Raw genomic sequence first — 20,317 nt, forward strand, 5'->3', positions numbered from 1 at the left:
ACTAGTGGGATAGCAATGACTGTTGAGTGGGTTGTCACTGAGTACTGAGTTGTGCTTCTTGTAGATTCACATAGAACGTATGTGACCCAAGACTGGTGGACTAATGTAAATGTTTCACAAAGTCTTTTGTATACATAACTATATATATATATATATATATATATATATATGTATATATATATATATATATATATATATATATATATATATATATACACACATATATATATATATATATATATATATATATATATATATATATATATATATATATGTGTGTGTGTGTGTGTGTGTGTGTGTGTGTGTGTGTGTGTGTGTGTGTGTGTGTGCATTTCAATACTGTGCCCACCATTCACTCATTCCACATTCAGTGCAACTTCTGAAGTTGTCCATAATAACCATTATTTGTTTTCTGTAATTAGGAATGGCTCAAAGCACCTGATACACATTTTCGGTAATTAGAAAATCAAGTTTAAAGGGTGGTCTTGTTCTTGAAAACAACAAAATAATACCCTCCCCCCTTAATTTCAGTGTTTTATATAAAAACAGAATTCTTTTGCAGTTCAGGTTCCTTACGATCAGTAAATCCAGTGACTCTATGTGGTGACATCGTCAATACAACTCCTTTCATTTTACTTATTTTACTCATTGTCTGCCTTTGTAAGTTCAGTTCAAATAAAACTTAAAAAAACAAAAAAACAAAACTCAACTGATTGTTTAGAGAAGTGCTTGGGTTGTGGTCCAGCTTTGGCTGCAAAGACAAGATGTGAGGTCATGGCTGTTCTGTCCACTCCCCATGCTCACAGTGCAATTGGTTACTCCATGCCGTTCCGCAGCATCTGATTGGCTGCGATAAGCATGACACTGATGATGAAAGCCATAGCAAAGGCGCAGATCAGGCTTTTCCTGACACACGTTTGCCTATTCTTCTTCTTGGGATGAACTGAGAGAAGTGAAAAAAGAAGAGAAATGAAGAGATTATTATAATTTGTCTTTTTTTTTTTTGTACATCTTATTTTTTGTCATGGTAAATTCAGTTGCTACTGCATTCAGTTTGAAAACAAAGAAATAGAAACTGGACGTTCAAATGAATAGTCTTTGTGACTTCCTGTTTTAGTTAGAAGTCACTCACTTTCATGCACTGTGGTTTGTTTTACTTTCTCCCCGTGTTTTTCCCACCAATTTTGTGCACCACCTGTTACTAATCTAATCCATCTCCCCAGTGTACATATCCCTAGCTCTCCAGTAATAAGCTCCCAGAAAGTCTCGTTCCGCTCAGTCGTCAAGTTATCAAACAATTTACTTCCTTCTGTGTGGTATTCTCCTCATTTCTTTGATTTACTACATGGGTTGTCTGTCTGTTCCTCTTTTTTTCTCCCATTACATCTTCTGCATTCTTTGCTATGCCAAGTGGCCATCTGTATATGACCTCAACTTGGCAAAATATTTGAAGTTTGGATTTTATCCTGGCCCTGGTTGCCTCTATTTGGGTCCTTCTGTCATGTAAGGTGTTTGCTTGACATTTCGGGAAAAGAGCTCCCTTGCAGGGAGTTAAACCAGAAGATCAATATCACTTTTATGTTAGGAATTAGGTGTGGAGTCAGAGCTAAGAGGCAGTCAGCTTAACTCACCCTAAAAGTCAGGTGAAACTACAGCATCTCTAATGCTCTGCCATGCTTTAAAATTTGTACCCGTGAATAACCTTCTAACATTCGCAAGCAGCAGATACTCGAAGTCAACACAGGTGGCCAAAAATAACACCTGGTGAGTTTTATGGTTGCTTGTAGGTAAAATTGATCGGACAATTTCTTGGAAGGTCTTTCTTTTGTGTTAGCATATATGCTAAGCTAACCACTTGCCGGAGCTAGCTTCACACTATACTTAGATCACAGGTGCAAGAGATATCTCACAAGAAAAACAAGCACAGTATTTTCTCAAAATGTTGCATCATGGTATGAAACAGGTAATAGATAGCCCCCTTGGTTTTCTGCTGCTCTCACAGTTGATTGTGTCTTTAAAAAGAAAAAACAAAACAGTTAATTGGCTTTATATGGAGGCAGGCCTTGTTACATGCTGATCTGGTGATTTATAATGGCTATACAACCGCATCTTGGTGTGCAGCATTAAAAAAGAAGTCAGTGGATGTTCTCACAATCTCAGTGAGGCAGTTTTAGGGGATACAGTCTCCCACCCATATGCAACCTCCATGATCATATAATCAAAGCTCATGTCAAATCTAAGTGACTTCCACTAGCTGAGTGAAAACTCCAACATATTACCAAAAGCTTCAAAATGCAACTAAATGGACCTTTGAGTTGAGACTGTTTTAACACGGCATTCAAGAAAGAATGTGTGAAGGTTTAGAAAATAAAGTCTGCGGAACAATAAAGGTAACGGGCATTTTCTCTCCAAGTGTCTAATGGTCTTCATGAAGAATTCAGCTTTTACCATTTTAACCTGTTCCTCGGGAGACATGTTGGTTCTTTGACTCAAACAAATGCAGGTGAAGTAGCAGCTAACATTTCTGGTTGCCATGTTTTGCAGTTTATCTCGGTGACCCAGATCGTCGAGTTGAAGCGTCTCCAGTGTAAAGACAATCAATTCATCAGAGGCAAAAACTGGTTACAATGCACGCAAAGCTGCAAAGCAAAAACAAAGACAAGAGGCGCAAGGTGGAACTTTTGTTCTGCTTGGGGTGTTTGGGATGACAGGCCCCTGCTTTCCTCCTTAAAGACATTATCTTTGGAGACTGAGAGAAAAAGATGAGCAGAGACAGATGTGTCCTCCAACAGGCCTTGAAGCAGAAGTAACAACCAAAAGTTTCCTTGCTGTCAGCCTGCTTGTCTCAGGTTGTTAGTATCACACACTGCATCAATAAATCAAGTCAGCGCTCAGACTTGGGGATCTAAGAGGAACTGTGAAAGGCACTGGGATCCCACTGGACAGGACGCAGATGGGAACGAAGCAGCCATGAAAGAGGGAAGCTGAGTATATGGGAAGAGGGTTAAATGTGGAGAGGTGTACAGCTGTCCTTTAGAAGTGATGTCTATACCTCTTCATGTCTTCTACATCCTCCCCCTGCCTATTTTCCCACTCTCAACATTTTTATACTTTCCATTTTGCTCTCCCTAACTCCACGATACAGCCTTCCCTCAACACCAAAAACTTCGTGAAAGAGAGTGCCAAGCCAGCAGTTCCCTGATCCTCTTTAGCTTCTTATCTTCTGTCCCTTCTCTGCTTAGTTTCACCATTTCCCTCCAGCTGTCTCTTTTTAAGGTCTCCCCAAGACTGAGTCCCAGTGGATTCATTAAGGCTTTCTAAGTTTTTCAATGTGTTTGATCTTTCTTTACCTTTGTCTTAGTCTTACTCAGTGGATGTTTCACAGCAGACAGGCAATTTTGGGCTCTGCAGGGTCAGGTTTAGGCTTTCATTTCCCTATTCTCCCTACAGCGACATAAGTTGTTCATAGGCTGGAAAAATATTGCCTGTCTTTCAGCTGTTCAGTCAAACATTTAGCAGGGCGTCAATCTTCAATCTGTCTTACTCCTGGCTTCAAAAACTTACAGACATTAATTTATGACTGCAGGATGTTTAGATTTTATCATCTAAATATTACTTCAGCAGTCTTGATTTTTCATAGTCTTTTTGACATGATCAACACTTTACAGGTGAAACTTCTGTGATGGATATAGCAACAGATTAGAAAATGAAGGATTTCACCTCAAAGTTTTGCTAAACAACACTTAAAAAGTTGCTTCTGCGAGCCTGAGGATTCACCCATAGCACAGTGCTATGTAGTTTCCACTTTGTTCCAGTAGCACTAAGTTTTCTCCTTTCCTCAGACTTTTCATTTCTCTTAACTTTATTTCTCGTGAGCAGCTGGTTTGCTCTGGCACATCATGACTCCCAGTCAAGTCCCATAGCACATTCACTCATTTGTTGAAGTTGTTTTGATTCAGTCAAAAGACTGTATTTAAAGCAAAGGTTTTAGAATTTTACTTGTTGCTGTCGGCTATCTGTACAGTCAAACCTGTCTTTGCAGTCAGAGGAGTTAACCTTCTTTTGGCTTAAGCACTTCCACATCAGCCAAAAGCTCACATACAGTCCATGATTCAGTCCTTGGTTTAGTTTGTAGACAATGATAAGCTGGCTGACAGCACACACTTGCATCAGTGGCTCTCTCTAGACATAGTCAAAATGAAACCAGGGCAGCTGTCAAGATCATGTCTGACTAGACAAGCAGAAAAACAAAAACAATGACTCTGTGCAGGTAAAGTGTGCACGAGGGCTCCTGTAAGAGAACTGATCACTGCAATAATCCTTTGCTGATGGTAAATGGCTAGTATAATGTTTGGAGTGTTGCTTATTTTCTTACACACTGCTGAGATCAGACGACTCGTGCCTGTGCCTCAAGTATGAAGGCATAAAGCTCACCATAGCGAAAAAGTCTGGAATCAGAGAGCTAGCCTGGCACTCTACAAAACTCCACACCTAAACCGTAAATACAGCTATTTGTGGTGTCATGGCAAATAGTTATGAGTGTTATCGTGTGCTTTAATTATTTGCTTGAGACGTTTCACTGAGTTTGCCAAGCAGACTTGAGGAAGTCAACACACAGTGTTCTGCAGCTTAACCGCTTCATTTTGTGTACTGATAAAAGACAGAAAACCCCCCAAAACAAAACACACCAAACTGTGAGTGTTAGAGGCTTTTTGGGTATTATTCTTTGCAGAGAACCAGGTTAGCTGCCAAAGTGAAATTGCATTTCTTTTTTACTCCGTTTACTCATCCATTTAACTGTGGTCAAGTTGGCCAGAGGTATGATTTAGTTTTGTCCAAAACAATAAGTAGCAGCTGCCTTATCTGTCTTGTTACAGGCATTTTGGTGAAGATTTTTCCACAGTCACTGAAGAAACAAGTCAGAGTTTGCATTAAGTTAGCTCACAGCAACTTGTACAGATGTCCTGATCTTATACATGCTGACCATGTTTTTCTCTTTCCATTTTTAATGAATATGGCTAGTTAGCAATGCAGGAAGATGATGCCCTAATTTCCATCCTCCTGAGCTCTGATTGGTTGATTATCTCTCATAAACAGCCACCAGGGATAATCCAGAGATGTGGAGAGAGAAAGAAACTGGTTTCCCCCTGCTTCTTGTCTAATTGCCTCTTGGCTGTAGCTTCATAGCACACAGTAATAAAAGCGATATTGATCTACTCACCAGGCTCTTGGCAAAAAAACAAATATGTGTACTTTGGATTGTTTAATCAGTTCAAATAAGCATAGTGCATGTTATTATTTGAATCATTAAGAGATTACTGTTTACTGCCCAAAACACCTTTTTATACCAACAAAGTTTCCACGAGAACTGCTTCCTCACCTCCCTCATACTCAGGGCAGTTCCCTGAGGTTTCATTGAGGCTTTCCTCCTCGGTGATGATAATGTTCTCTATGTCCTTCATTGTCAGGTGGTCCCGGAAGGCGTGGAACAGCACCTGCTTCAGCTCATCCAGAGACAGCTGCTGCATGTCGAACTGCAGGGGCACACAGCAATCAATGCAGATACACAGTCAAACACAGGCCGACTTCATGAGGGCAGATAAATATAGAAGAATGAGGTGTAGGAAATGACGCTATATATGAATATATTTTTAATTAGTCAACAGCGTAACGCAGGGATACAGTATGTAGGTAGGAACTGTGTCAGTTGTAATGTAAAGAAAACTGGAGCTATTTTTGGTGCATGAGTCATGATATAATCCTGTTTTTCCTGTTCACATGTATAGGCGGAGAAACTGGCATGTTGGCTTCCATGTAGGTGGTCGTTTTGTGTAATTGTTTCATATTATTAATAAGGGTATCAAATATCCATGACTTGAAGTCTGAATCTTTGCCTCTGTCCAACATCTATTCTACCCCCCAACCACCCAGGGGCTCAATCCAGGGATACTCATGGACATATCCCTCAAGCCCAGCATGCAGGCCTAGATTATTTACCTCACTGACTGCCTGAAATACAATCAGTCGCTTGGTTTAGCACGGCAGATGGACACAGAGAGGCAGGCATGGCGAAGACGAAGAAAAGAAGGGTTTGATGGAGAAAGGAAGAGAGAGACACAGAGATAAGAAAACAGGAAAGCACGATGAGGTCAAAGAAAAGGGAGATGTGTGAAGTAGTGGGAGACAGATGGAGAAAACAGAACTGGCAGACAATGGTGGTAAAAAAGTAAAAGAGCTGCGTTTGTGAAGAAGAGATGCTCATTTTAACGAGAAGATAATCCTGCTCTTGCTTTACTGACTTGCTCACTATACGCTAAAATACTAAAACCAGTGTGCTTTATGACTAATGACTTTAGGGAAAACCACAGATGTTGAATGAAAAGGGGAGGGAGGGCTTATAAATGATTTTAGAAGCATGACTGTTAGATTTGTATTGTTGATTGTCATTTATGCTTAGAAATATCTACTCATATATGCTTATATGCTTTGTGTGTATGTAGACGTCATATGTTAATGAACCTATGTATATTCATGTAACCTCAATAAAAGAGCAGCATTACGGGGGAGTGGACGAGAGCAACTGGGGTCAAGCGAAGGAACGGCGTTTGTCCAGTTCTCTCCCGTGCAGGAGAAACATAAAGAACTTTGCCTACTCGTGTCTTGCTTTTGCTGTGTAGTAGAATTGTCTTGAACGTTCCAGCGAATAGGTTTACGCTGCAAACCTATCAATGACCTTGCGTGAAACCTAAACATGTCTTTGGGACTTACAAATTTTTGGTTAATCCTTACATCACCTGCCTGGTCAGGCTTGAAGTTGAGGCCCATTTCTTGTTTAATCGACAAGTTTCACATTTTGGGGAAAAAACAAACAAACTGATTTGCTTTCTTTCTGGAATTTCAATGTGCAGTCTCGTCTCTGTCCATTAAATATGATGCTAAAGCCAGTACATAGTTCGCACAGTGATATGGAACAAAGGGGGAACAGTCCTTTGCCAAATATAGGCTTGTATAGCTCACAAATTACAGAGTCAGAATAAAGGTTTTCCCATTTCCAGACATTAGTGAATACAGCTGTGACAGCATATTTGGACAGATACTGTATGAGAGTGGTATTAAGCTTTTTTTTTAAACTCTGTGTCAGAAAATAATTGATTTATAGCATCATCTTCGAGATGTATTAGTGAGTCTTGTCCTGACTCTGAGATCATTCTTTGTCTTTGTTATTATTTTTTTCTGTGTCCTGTTGTATTTTGTCATACTTACACTTCCTTTCATTGCCTGTCCTGCCCTACTGTCTGTCACCTGTGTCTAATTGTCCTTCATTTATGTGTTTAGTAGCCTCTCCTCTGCCTAATTGCCTTTGTATCGTGTGTCATGTTCTTCAGCATTTCTCTTTGGAAGTTTTTTCTCCCTTAACATCATGCTCAGTAGTGGTCCGAGAACGGATTTGAGAACTAAACATAACAGGAAGAAGAAGTTTGATTTTTGTAGTTTTTTCCCCCGCCATGGCCACTACTGAAGCCGCTGATGTCAGTCCTCTCTTTTCCACGGATGCATTCCCAGTGTCCAATCTAAAACCAGTTCCACACATTTCCACTGACTAAAGACGGTGCCAAAAAGCCGGCACCAGCATGGCATCACAAAATTACTGGGCCCAAAATCAGGATCGATGCCAGCAGTGGATAGAGGAGGGGCAAGAGCATCTCAGATGATTTGCAAATATGAAGATTGTTTAAGCTTCTGTTTCTATTTTGTGCATTTAAGCGTTGTGCTCATGTTTTGTATTTTATCTAGGTTCCTAAATGCTAGTGCTTTGATTACACTGAACATTTGAAAATTGTTTTGAGAAGGAACAAAATTCTGTGTCATAAAATGAATTCCTTTTGGTATCATAAAGAGAAAAAAAATCTTACACATAAAAATCCCCAAATTATTAGCTAATTTGGGGAATTTCTGATTTATAACAGATCTCAAGACTGCAAGAAAAGAAAAAAGTGAATCATAACTGATATATTGACCCATTAATAGAAATGTCCTTGAACAGGCATGGATACACATGATAACAAGGACTTGTGTCAGGTCTTTATGTATTTTGCACGTCCACTTCTCTGTGCTCTGCAAATGTGTATTGATTCCAATCTAACTGTTCGTCTTGCCTTTCCTGGGGATTTACGCTTTAATTATGGAAACATGCATTTGGATGCATACTCGCACACAAACCCACACAAATGAAAGCAAACTTGAGACACTGCAGTAAATAACTGCAGACACAAAACTGCACAGACAGACACCCTCTCTGGGTTTCTATCTCATCCTCTTCTCCCTCTCTCTCGCTTTCTCTCTCTCACACACACACACACACACACACACACACACACACACACACACACACACAATTCAACACCCACGCATGCAGATGCTTTTATTTGGTTAGCTAAGGTAAAACAACCCATAGGAGATTATTCACAATTTGGCAAACATGAAACTAAAGCAACTTTTATTTTCAAAAGGACAAAAGTGACAGGAGTGGGTAAAGATAGAGGGGCTGTAAGACACAACAAACAAGATTCAGTGCAGGGGTATGAGTTGTAATAATCTTAGCCAGAGCTGAAAAACAAACTGCAACAACAAATCATAATTCCTGGCTTAAATAAAACTGTCACTCTACCACCCAAAAAGCTGGCAGTGGAACAGGGATCCATCTTCACATGCTTTTCTTGATTTTTCTCTCATTTCTTTCCATGTTGGGAATTTTTTTTTCTTACTTCAATGAAACTCACAGAGGGAGCTGACTGCAATGTAAAGTACCTTCAGGCAAATTTGTGATATTGGTCTATGAAAATAAATTGTCTTGACTTCTGTTAAATTTGCAATTAGCATAGAAAAACCTGTTTAGACTTTTAACTGAATAATGCTGCCTTGTCTGGTGCTCCAGGGCAAATAAATAGGGTTTGGTAGCAGCAGTTGGAGGGCATGAGCTGACTGACTTCTGCTATCTTTCTTGCCATAGCTGTCTCTAAATTGAATAGATACAAGGAAATGGAGGAAAACCTCTTCGGACTGCAGCCGCAGGACAGATGACATGACAGGTGAGGCAGGAGCATGGAGAATGTACAATGTTCCTGACTGTCTATCGACTGGGTGAAATCCACAGTGGTACTTGTTACTAAGCAGCAGAGTGATTTCTCCTCCTGCCAGGTCTCTGACATCCCCCCTCCCCAAACACACACACAATGAAGACCAAGAGTTTTCCTGTCAGAGCATTTTGTCTTTCACTGACTGAGCTCAAATATGTCATTTGTGTGTCTCTCTATATAGAAATGTGTGTTTGTATGTGAGTGAATGGTTGACAGAGAAGCAGCAGGGGATCGCGAGCAGTGACCGGTGACATATCGAAGGAGCCAGGACACATCAATCAGAGGAACAGGTGCTTACACGCCGTCCTTCCTTACTAATCCTCCTGTCCTCGAACAACACAGGCTTGTTTCGTCATTCGTCCACCTGCTTCGTCTTCTGACCCTTTCTCTAAAAAGTCACCCAGAGCGACATCCCGAAAGCAATGTTTCTTTTATTCTGTACACTTCCCCCTCACCACCTAGTTCTTCTGTCTTGCAGCAGTGCTGTCACAGTTAGGCGTCATCTTCAAGTTCAAGTAAAGTTTTTGGTTTGACTGCATGTGGCAGTGCAAAATTGACTTAAAAAAGGCAGAAGCTACAGTCAACCAGAAATGAATAATAGATAAACAAGAGCCACGGGAACAGAAATCAATTGCAGATGTATGTGAGGGAATAAAACTGAAAATAGGAAAATTCTCAATTGAAAGTTGCTGAAACTCACTAGGCACCATACTGGTCACTTTTCAAACACGTGTTAAAGTAATCCACTTAATCTCACTGCACTTTAAAATATGGGGAAGCAGGGACACAACATTTTTAAAACGCACTAATCTTTGCTTATTAGAATGAACACTGTGGTGTGTTTTTAACAGCTGTAGATGCAGACAGTCTTTCCTTTGGGTTTCAGTTTTCATTGATAAAATAACTCACAGCTGGCTACGCTTAAAAAAGATGAAAACTTAACAAGTTGATGATAGAAATTTAGAACCCTGACTTAAATATCAGTTAATATTTTTAATGAATATTTGACACAGATTAATCATCTCTTTGACACATTACATGACTTGAATGAATTAAACCTCTGAGTGCAGTCCCTGTAAAAATTCATCTCTTGTATTTTAAATGGCACTGACTCCAGAGGTGGCTAAAGTACACACTTTCTTTACTGAAGTAGAAGCACAGACACTTGTGTTTAAAACAAAAACAAACAAACAAAATAATACCAGCACATGAGAATGAAATGTCATGCCAATCTAAATCTATTGAATGTACTTAGCTGGAATCTCTTATGTAAGACACAAGCAGGGAAATAGTTATATTTTCTGCCTACATTGTAGATGGGTGACTATTCAGGTGCCTCCTGAATCGAACCTACAGAGAGGAGTGCTCCAGGGTGCCACCAATTACTCACCCGTGTAGTTCCACTGCAAACCTCACTGTCACTCACACTGAAATCTAAATGGTGCAATCTACCTATGCTCGGTGTGTACACTCTTATGCATCGGGGAGGGGATTCCACATCGTGCCTAGCCCCTCAACAAGCGACCACACCGCCACTAAAGACACAGCATAAAACCTTAAACAAATTAGTAAAAGATAAAACAAATACACCCTAAGTTACAGTACTTTATAAAAGCAAGATTTAAAATACAGAAAATAATTCTGAGTAAAAGACCATAAAACCAGGACTCAGTCGAGGCCAGTCCATAAACGTTTGTAAGATAACAGGCCACAACAAGACAGAATAAAACCGAACAAGACCGCAGCAGTATGGCACAATCCACTTTCTAAAGGGCGATACTAAAATGAACAGCTTTCATGAGCAGACCTGCAGTGCTTAGCTGCCTAACGGTCTCAGCTACCTTGGATGGGAAAAGACTGCCAAATACCTCCATGTGGTAGTGAAGCGCAGCTGTTTCTTATAGGGCCTCTAATTAGCAGCTGGGAAGGTGTGGATGTTAGTGCTGCATTTGCGGACATCACGTAAAAATCTACTTCACTACATTACCTTTATATCTAACCTCTCTTCTTCCTGTCCTGCCCTGTCTTTCTTACATCTTTCTCCATCTCTGAGAGAACTTTTTTCTCTGGCTGGGAAACAGAGTAGCTACAGACACGGTGAGTGACAAACTGCGCACAAACAGTCTGTATATTTGCTGATATTTCTTGAGCTGCATTTGAAATGTTGCATTTGAAATTGCCTGCCACTTAAAAAATGTTGCTCCCTTTATACTTGCTCCTCTTCTGTAGAGCTAGCTAGATACTCACATACTCCAAACTAGAGATGTACCGATCCGATATTACGTATCGGTATTGGTCCGATACTGACGTCAATTACTGGATCGGATATCGGAGGGAAATAAAAAATGTAATCCGATCCATTAAATATCAAAAAACCTCACAAAACTTGCAACATGGCGTAACTCGGCTCATAACCGTAGCACGTCGGAGCAGTGTGCATCACGTGATAGAGCGGCCATCTGGCATTTCATCTCCAAGGAAGTTATCCCAGAGAGAAGTAAAGCAAGTGCGTAAGTTCGTCTCTGAATGTTTATAAAGCATTTCCGCGTTAAGCTTAACAACCGATATATGGAGCGACTGCCTCTTCTCTCTCCCTCCCTCTCCTGCTGCTACTTCAGTCATGAAACTGATCAATGATCAGCTGATCGGCTTTTCTGTCAGGAGTCCGTCTCTCTTGTTTGTTTTTGGCCCACTTCACACCAGAAAGAGGAAACCAGCAACTGAACAACAGCAGCACGTTTAAGCTTAAGCTGTTGTTAGAATTTATTTAATATTACTTTGTACACCAGGATCCTTTTCTACGTAGCTGACGGCTAGTAACTGTGCAGGGGCGGATCTAGCAAAGTTTAGCCAAGGGGGCCGATAGGGCATTAACAGGGAAAAGGGGGCACAAAGACATACTTTTCTTTCTTATTCTCATTTAAAATGTCTAGCTTTTAATAAATAATTATCTGACACCCAAAGTTTTAATTTGATGTAAAATGAATAGAAGTCCATTACTGTATATAGTAACTATTAAGTCTAATATATACCCCAGTAAGCTTTTCCTTTGGGAAGGTACCATCTGTGCAGTCTGCAATTCTGTTAAAGAAAGCTGTTGAATCTATTTAATTATTCTTGAAAAATAATTGATTTCTGTGCATTTTCTTTTCACACTGCATCAAATTAAGGTTGATTACGTCGATTAAGTATCATGAGGTGCAGCGTGAGGGGTAGTTCCCTGTTTTGTTTTTGCTTTTTTGTTGCTGGGAGTTGGAACCCTATCCGGTCGTTAAGTCTGACGTCACTAGCCGTGTCTGGGCCTAAACTCCGCTGCAGGTCCATATATCAAACGATCACTGTGGCATTACTGAGAGTTGAAAAACTGTCTAAAGTCTTTCATCTTTAATGAAATGATCAGCGTTCTGCTCTACCAGGTGTAACAATTGAGTTTAACATCCAGGCATCCATGAAAACGGAATTTATGACATTTAACGGAGTTAGAAGTTAGCAGGAAGTTAGCTCGCTAGCTTCTATCTAAATACAATATAGCATGTCCTGACTGCGGGGATTTGGAAACAAATTAAAACGTACAGCTCTGTTATCACTTCCAACATAAATGAAGACGGAAAACTAAACAGCAGTGACGTTTGTAAGGTTACTGAAGTTTGGCTAGCTGGTATATAATGATGTGCTACGTGACCGCTAGCGACACAGCTATGTTAGCTTAATATAAACAAGCTAACTTTTTTTTCCACTCGATAAAAGTTAGCGTGAGTGTTCTCGGTGGTCAGGAACAAATGTAATCGCATGGCAGGATGCTGTAAAAGGACCAAACTTCAGCCAGGAGAACAACTGAGATAATCCATCCACAATACGAGGTTAGTCATTCATATACTGCTGCATGGGCTGGGCTGTAGTTACATCCTAAGGTTTTAAAAACTGAGCTTAAATAAATGATTAGTGGTAATAAAAGCCGAGGGAGGTCAACAGGGATCACTGACTGTTTTAGGAGCTTTTTGAGATCAAATAGAAGAAAATACAAAACATTAAACATGTTAATAAAACAAAAGCCATATTAAACACAGACTACTTTAGGCCCGGAAGTAGGATTCGTCATGTCATCACTTAACGACCGGATTAGTTAGGTTGCTTAATATTTACGCTAAGTACTCTTTAAAATACCAGAATAGGGAGGATGGAGTAGGTTTAAGTTTATTAGATTGATCAGTATTGCTGAACTATGAAATTTTTTTTTTGCATACAGGTATAACAGAATACCTTTAGTCTTGTTGTTTTTTTAAACTTGAGTATGACTTTGATCATCTGAAAGGCAGGACTCCTGCTGTGTCAAACATTACTTCCTGAAAAAAAAAGAAAAAAAAAGAAGAAAAATAAATAAATAAATAAATAAATAAATAAATAAATAAATAAACTTCAGTATGAACTTATACAAAATGCAGCAAGATAAAAAAAACAACAGTTTTATTGATTAAAAAACACTATATCGGATTCATATCGGTATCGGCAGATATCCAAATTTATGATATTGGTATCGGACATAAAAAAGTGGTATCGTGCCATCTCTACTACAAACACAACTTACGGATATCTACACAGCTCTGAAGTTTGCCCTGCTGAAGTGTAGATTTTACTACAGCAAAGTAGAACCAAGTTCAGTCTCTTGAAGATTTGCAGGAGTGTTAAGTAACACTTATTATTACACATATTATTCTGTATGTCAGCTGCGATACACACTACCTAATTATTTTTGTACAACTTGAATGAAAAACAACAACAGCAACATTTGACTTCAGTACCAAACACAACAATTTGACAATTGTTGCAAACATTTGCACATATACTTTTTCCACAGTGAAAACAAAAACAAGGCTACAGCACATTTTACCTGCAATGCCTGGAAAGAATCTGCTGACAGATTTTGATGACATACGATGCTGCTTTCTGAAAGCTGTTGGGCTCATCAGCTATAATTCACAGTGAAGTTACAACTACATGTATAGCAAGAAGTATAGCAATACACAATTTGAGATGTTGTTTTTTTTATTTTTAATAAAACATGATGTTTTAAAATAAGTCACTTAAAAATCGTTTTGTTTCATTTAACCCTTTACCTCTAATGAATAATCTAATCCTTTCTGTGCTCTCGATTACCTTTTCTTTCCTACTTAATCTTCTTTTTATAAACTATATCTGTGATATTTTTGTCTCTTTTCCCTGCTCCCTGCCTACTCTGGTTGCCCCACTGGCTCATAAACCTTGCATGCCTCATTACAGGTTTGGGCTTTCTACTCTGGTGGCCAGTGTTTGGGTCCTGTCATCACTGTAACATCACACTATACATGGTTTCTGCAAATGAGGTTAAACATGCTTTGGTGGCAGGAGTAGCTTAGGTGGTTGAGCAGGCTGGCCATTAAATGTTGGGTTGGTTCAATGCCCGATTCCTCCTGTCTGCATGTTGTGCCTGTGAACATGAATCCAGGAAATGCTCCTGGCATGTTTTGGAAAAATGTGGAAGCCCATTAGGACAAAACATGCCTGCCAAATAAATGTAATGAAAGGCTGGCCACAATCATAACACGATGGCGATCCCACAGACCTCCTTCCCACTCGCTCAGCATAAACATATTTCTCATAAGCTATAAACACTGTTAAGATATTGGTTTAAAAACTGTTGTTTGTAAGTGACTGTCTTTAGGTGCTGCAGCTTAATTTGCAATGGAAGAGTGGGTGCTAGCTTTCTCAAATCTAATTTACTGGCTGTCAGAGCGAATGCGGTAACTTGATTCGGGAGTTTTTCAAAGCAGATATCTAAAGCTCAGTGAGATCGCACTCACACCACGCTACAGTGGAAAATCAACAGTGAACCAGAGGAGTTTTTTCAGAGGTACACCAAACAAAAAGAACGCAGAATCACACGACTGCGCAGAAGTCAATAAACAGGTACGCACGGCAGTTCCACTCTCCCCAGTGAAACCATCATGCATCTCTCAGAGCGCAGATATTATTCGAACATACTGAACTGAGTCATTATGGCCCATCACAATGTATCCATCATGGCGGACCTCTTCCATCTCTCTCAACATGATGGCTCTGCCTCTTTTCCCGTCTCCCACTGAGGTCTGTGGAAAATAAACAGGCTCACAAACACACACACAAAATCCCCCCCTTTTGCTTTTCCTACATTCCGTGCTTCCTGACTCTACTGTCATTTCCCCCATCTCTTCTTCTTGTTTTTGTGAGGTGAACATTTCAAATCACCCTTGAGATGCACACTGTCTGCGACCTTCACAGTTTCTCTTACTCCGTCTGTCATCCCCCCCCCCCTTTTTTTTTTCTTGTGTGCTTTTCCTTTGTACTTCGATATCTTTATGTGGGGCATCCCCCCACACCACCCCCACAAACTCCCCATCCCCGCTTATTGTCCAGCTCTTCTCTCTATTCTGTCATCTCTTTCAGCCTCTCTGGCTTGCACACTGTCTGTCTTGCTCCATCTATTTGTCAGAGATTCAGCGTGTCTCATTTATAAAAGGTGTTCTGTTTCACACAGCATTCCTCGTTTTAAAAATTGCCTTTTTTTTGGTTGTTGTTTTTTGCAAGAATTTTCTTTGTTTTGTGAATGCGCGTGAATGGCTCATTGTTTCACCAGTTATATTGTCTAAAGTAACTGAACATTGAAACCTAGGATGAAGAATGCAAATGTGGCCCTGTGTGTGTTTGTAACCTGAAAGGCACACACACACACACACACTTCTTCATTTCAATGAGTCACCCTGTTTCTCCTCTCATTTGACTCAAGGAAAGCACTGAACAGCTTCCTGAGCACTGTCGCTGTGCTCATCCAACCGTCCTCGCACTCAGCCTCCTCCCTACACATCAAAAGCGCACGTACACAAACTCAAAACTTTGCACTTTTCATTATTGTTGCACGTCTTACCTACGAGGCACAGAAAAAAGACTCGGAGAGAAGCTAATTTCTGTCTACAACAATTTTCAAAAACAAAGTAAGCACATGCAAATGAGCTTTATTTACTGTGGTGCCTAATTTGAACAGTGCATCCCCAAACTCCTCATTATGATAATGCTCTCTGCAACACATTAGATGATAAACACATGTATACCCAAAAATCTCCAAAAAACGTACATAAAGAAACACACTTAATTCTCAGCAGGTCTCTTTTCCTTTAAGACTCAGATCCAAAAAGGGGGGGAAAAAGCTATGCAAGGGAACAGCAAAGGCAGGTAGGGGGGCTGAGAGTGTATTTTGTGTATGTGTGTATGTTTTATGCGTGCCTGCAGAGTTCTTGGAGAAACTAGGGCTGTTCTCAAAGATGTAAGACTTGTTCTGACTGTTAAAATACAAGTCAGAGGTGAGGCGGAAGAAGTAAGAGGAAGCATAAGGGATTGAACTGATAAATGATGAGGAGAGTGAGTGATGAGCAACAGACTGTTGACCAGCTGGGAGGAGGAAGCTTTGTCTCTCACCTGCCAGAAGATGTTGTCAATGGTGTTGCCTAGAAATCCTTCTCTGTTGTCAGATGACAGCAGCTTGGGCCCCAGTATCGTCATGAACTCCTCAAAATCCACCTGGCCGTCCCCTGCAGGTAGACAAACACACACACAGAAAAAGAGGAGCAAGGAGACAGACCAGCACAAAAAAACAATCAGATACTGAGACAGGAAGGATGGCAAAGCAGAGTTAAATAATGCATTTTATGACAAAGTTCATTTCTTTCCAGAAACAAAGGAGACAGATCAACAGATGGGTGTGTGCTTTCATCCATGACGAGCACTCGTGCAGCATCGGCCTTAATTCACCTTTCGGATACAATGCGTGGACCTGCACGAGTGTGTGCCTGTGTGTGTCTGTGGGACTGATTTTTGTGACAATTCAGGGATCATTTGGCAGATTTAAATTCAAAAGAGACAACTTTGCGTGTGCTTGCATTATGTATTCTGCAGCCGTATGTTGTTATAGATAACAGTCAACAGGCAGCGCCCCGTGGAATAAATACACGCACCATAAAACACCCAGACTTATTACACTGTATATTGCCAATATTGATTTTATGACCAGTTAAAATTGTTATCTAATGTTCGGTTTATTATGTGTTATCGTAAAGAGCATATTAGACGCATTAGTAGTCTGGACAAGGTGCGGTAATGTTGTGTGAGAACACCGTTGTGTGTGTCAATTATTTTTTTTATTCCTTCCTGAAAATTATTTGTAATTTGGAAGATATAATAGAAAAAATGATTCAAACAATACCCACAGATAACGCTAGAGAGCCTGAAAATGTTCTATAAACACACCAACAATTCAGTATGTTGAATACAAAATTAAGTTTTTGGTATATGAAGACATTCTTCTGGAGAAAATATATCTTCCTATACTTATTACAAAATTATGCATTTTTTGCAGTAAATGTCTTATTATCACTTTTAAATTATTTTTCAAAAATGACTAGGAGATTACAGACCCATAAAATAAACCATTATCTTGTATTATAGGATACTGCGCACATGAAAGAGCATCAGCTTGGTTCCAAAGCCTGACTACAGCTTCTCAAAAGTAATTTGAATTAACATAATATAGAATAATCTTATTTTTTTAAGACTATTTGCCTAAAGCTGAGGGAAAAGGATAATGCCGGATATCAGAGGATCAAGAATGCTTAAGAACTGATTTAATTATACATATAAAATACATCCGAAGAACTGCGCAGGTTTTCTGACACCTTATAAAATTTCTCATTCTTAAAATAATTTTGCCTTTCAGTCCTTTATGAGCGGTGACATGGGGATGATAGCAGTCAGGGGTAAAGGATTTTAAAAGAGATACTGTCTCTCAGCAGAACAAATGGCAGTGCTGCTCTCAAGCTGTTCATGGACGCAAAAAGCTTCTAGCTTTGACCTTTGATATTTACAGCGAGCCGTGAAATCAAGAGCAGGCTGATAAGAACCGGCCGAAAGACTGACTAGCTGGTTTGTGATTCAGGGACTGCTGATGAGAAATTGCGGCCCTCTGAGAATTTACAAGCAAAGCAGGAGTTTAAGGAGGAGGCAGGTTCTCTCTCTGTTGTCTCCAGGTGAATTAATTTTAGATAAGTGACCACCTGCTGCCATTTAGGCACTTCAAAGTTTGAAGGACACTGTAACTAAAACTAAAACCCCTTTTTAGCCTCAAGCAAGTGAAAGAGGAATTAAGTTCTGCAAGACTGCATTACTTAAGTCATTTACACTTCATTAAAAATGCAACACATTTAAAGATAATGATAAGCTTCTCTCTAAAAGGATAACATTACAACATTTTTTATTCCAATATAAACACAAATATTTTATGTAAAACAGTCGCACATGCAGAGTTGCACTCTGTGTTTTGCATATGTGAAAATGCATGGTTTGCTGCTCCGTGCATGCACCCAAGAGTGTGTCCTTATGTAGCATCTTACCATCCATGTCCAGTCTCTGCATGATGATGGCTAACTCCACTTCACTGGGCATGTAACCCAGGGAACGCATGGCCATGCCCAGCTCCTGTTTGGAGATGAAACCATTCCCATCACGATCCAGAACACGGAATGCCTCACGGATCTCTGCGCAGCAAACATACAACACATCGCTGTGCATCACTGTCAGTCTCTCAGCTTCTTTATCTTGTTTGAGGAGATAAGACACATGTTTTAAAAGTTAAACCTACACACTTATCATAGATAAAACTCTCTGTAAATATTTATCTTGTTGAGGTCACTGTGTTGGTTTCTGGTTAGTTGGGAATAAAGTTACAAACTTCTTAATTTATGTTATAAGCTGGAAACTGAAACAGCCAGTGAAATCTCTTTATTGGCATTTCCCAAACCTCTTTCTTGTGTTCATATTAAATTATGTTTTGTTTTATTCATTTACATTAATTCATTCATATTTAAGTTACTTTGATTGATACGCAAAATGCAATTGCGTTAATAGTAATTGTTTCTGTCTCTGGGAACAAAGCAGCATGGCGTCGATTAAATGTCTAGCAGCTGAACTGCACGGATTGTTCATTAAACAAGATTACCATGAACCATAAAAAAGTGGCAAACATCAATATTTTTCACATCAGCAATCGATCAAATGCCTACTTGTACGTTAAATGGGTCACAACGAGTGACAGTCAGTTCCTCTCAGCTCTATAGAGTTTCTGCTCACATTTTTGAATTTCCAGCCTTAAGCGTGACTGTTTGCATTCAGTCTCACATGCTGCTGCATGATGCAGCTGTTTTCTGCATCGTAGCTTCCCACCTCACAATCTACCACATCTCACAGGTTATTGGCCGTAAAACAACAAATATGACCTTGACCTTGAGCATAATATGGGTGATCATTGTGTTTAAGTGTGATTAAATTCTGGGCAATGCTGCAGAAGGAGCAGTAATTCTTGTGAACTCCTGACAAATGAATGAATGGATAAAGATACAATGAAGGTTCTGTATGGCATAGGCTCACTGGTCATTTGGATGAATGAGCTAAAAGGCTTCCTTGACCTCTTTGTGCACAACCTGCTCAGCTCCAAACAGCAGACAGACAAATTAGCTGCTAACTGATGGACATGAAGCGGCAGGACAGAAGATCATTGAGAGTTTATAGAGACAAAAACAAAGTCCAAACGAAAAAAAAAAATGTATATCTATCTATCTATCTATCTATCTATCTATCTATCTATCTATCTATATATATATATATATATATATATATATATATATATATATATATATACTATATTATATATAGTGTGTAATTTAACCCAACAATTTCTGTGCCAAAATCAATGCTAATCATTTTAATCGCAGGTCAAAGTCATGTGACTTATTTGAAATGTTGTCAGGGAAGCTAAAATACATTTTAATGTTTTAAATATGAGGGCAATCCGGTTGTTCAGTGATGACGTGACGAATCCTACTTCCGGGTCTAAAGTAGTCTGCGTTTAATATGGCTTTTGTGTTGTTAACATGTTTAATGTTTTGTATTTTCTTCTATTTAATCTCAAAAAGCTCCTAAAACAGTCAGTGATCCCTGTTGACCTCCCTCGGCTTTTATTACCGCTAATCATTTATTTAAGCTCAGTTTTTAAAACCTTAGGATGTAACTACAGCCCAGCCCATGCAGCAGTATATGAATGACTAACCTCGTATTGTGGATGG

The 20,317-nt window shown here is 39.6% G+C and overlaps 1 protein-coding gene across 1 annotated transcript in view; it reads right to left on the bottom strand.

Annotated features, from left to right (window-relative positions):
- Positions 1-234: 234 nt before the first annotated feature.
- caln2 (calneuron 2) overlaps positions 235-20,317 on the bottom strand; it is a 30,403-nt gene continuing 10,320 nt past the window's right edge. The window contains exons 3-6 of the mRNA XM_004550175.2: positions 18,590-18,733; positions 16,623-16,735; positions 5,381-5,534; positions 235-943 (exon numbers count right to left, since the gene is read on the bottom strand). Of these exons, the coding sequence (XP_004550232.1) occupies positions 816-943; positions 5,381-5,534; positions 16,623-16,735; positions 18,590-18,733 (539 nt within the window). The 3' untranslated portion in view covers positions 235-815. The remainder of the gene's footprint in view (positions 944-5,380; positions 5,535-16,622; positions 16,736-18,589; positions 18,734-20,317) is intronic.

Source organism: Maylandia zebra, linkage group LG10 (assembly GCF_041146795.1).
Source record: "Maylandia zebra isolate NMK-2024a linkage group LG10, Mzebra_GT3a, whole genome shotgun sequence".
Classification (NCBI taxonomy): domain Eukaryota; kingdom Metazoa; phylum Chordata; class Actinopteri; order Cichliformes; family Cichlidae; genus Maylandia; species Maylandia zebra.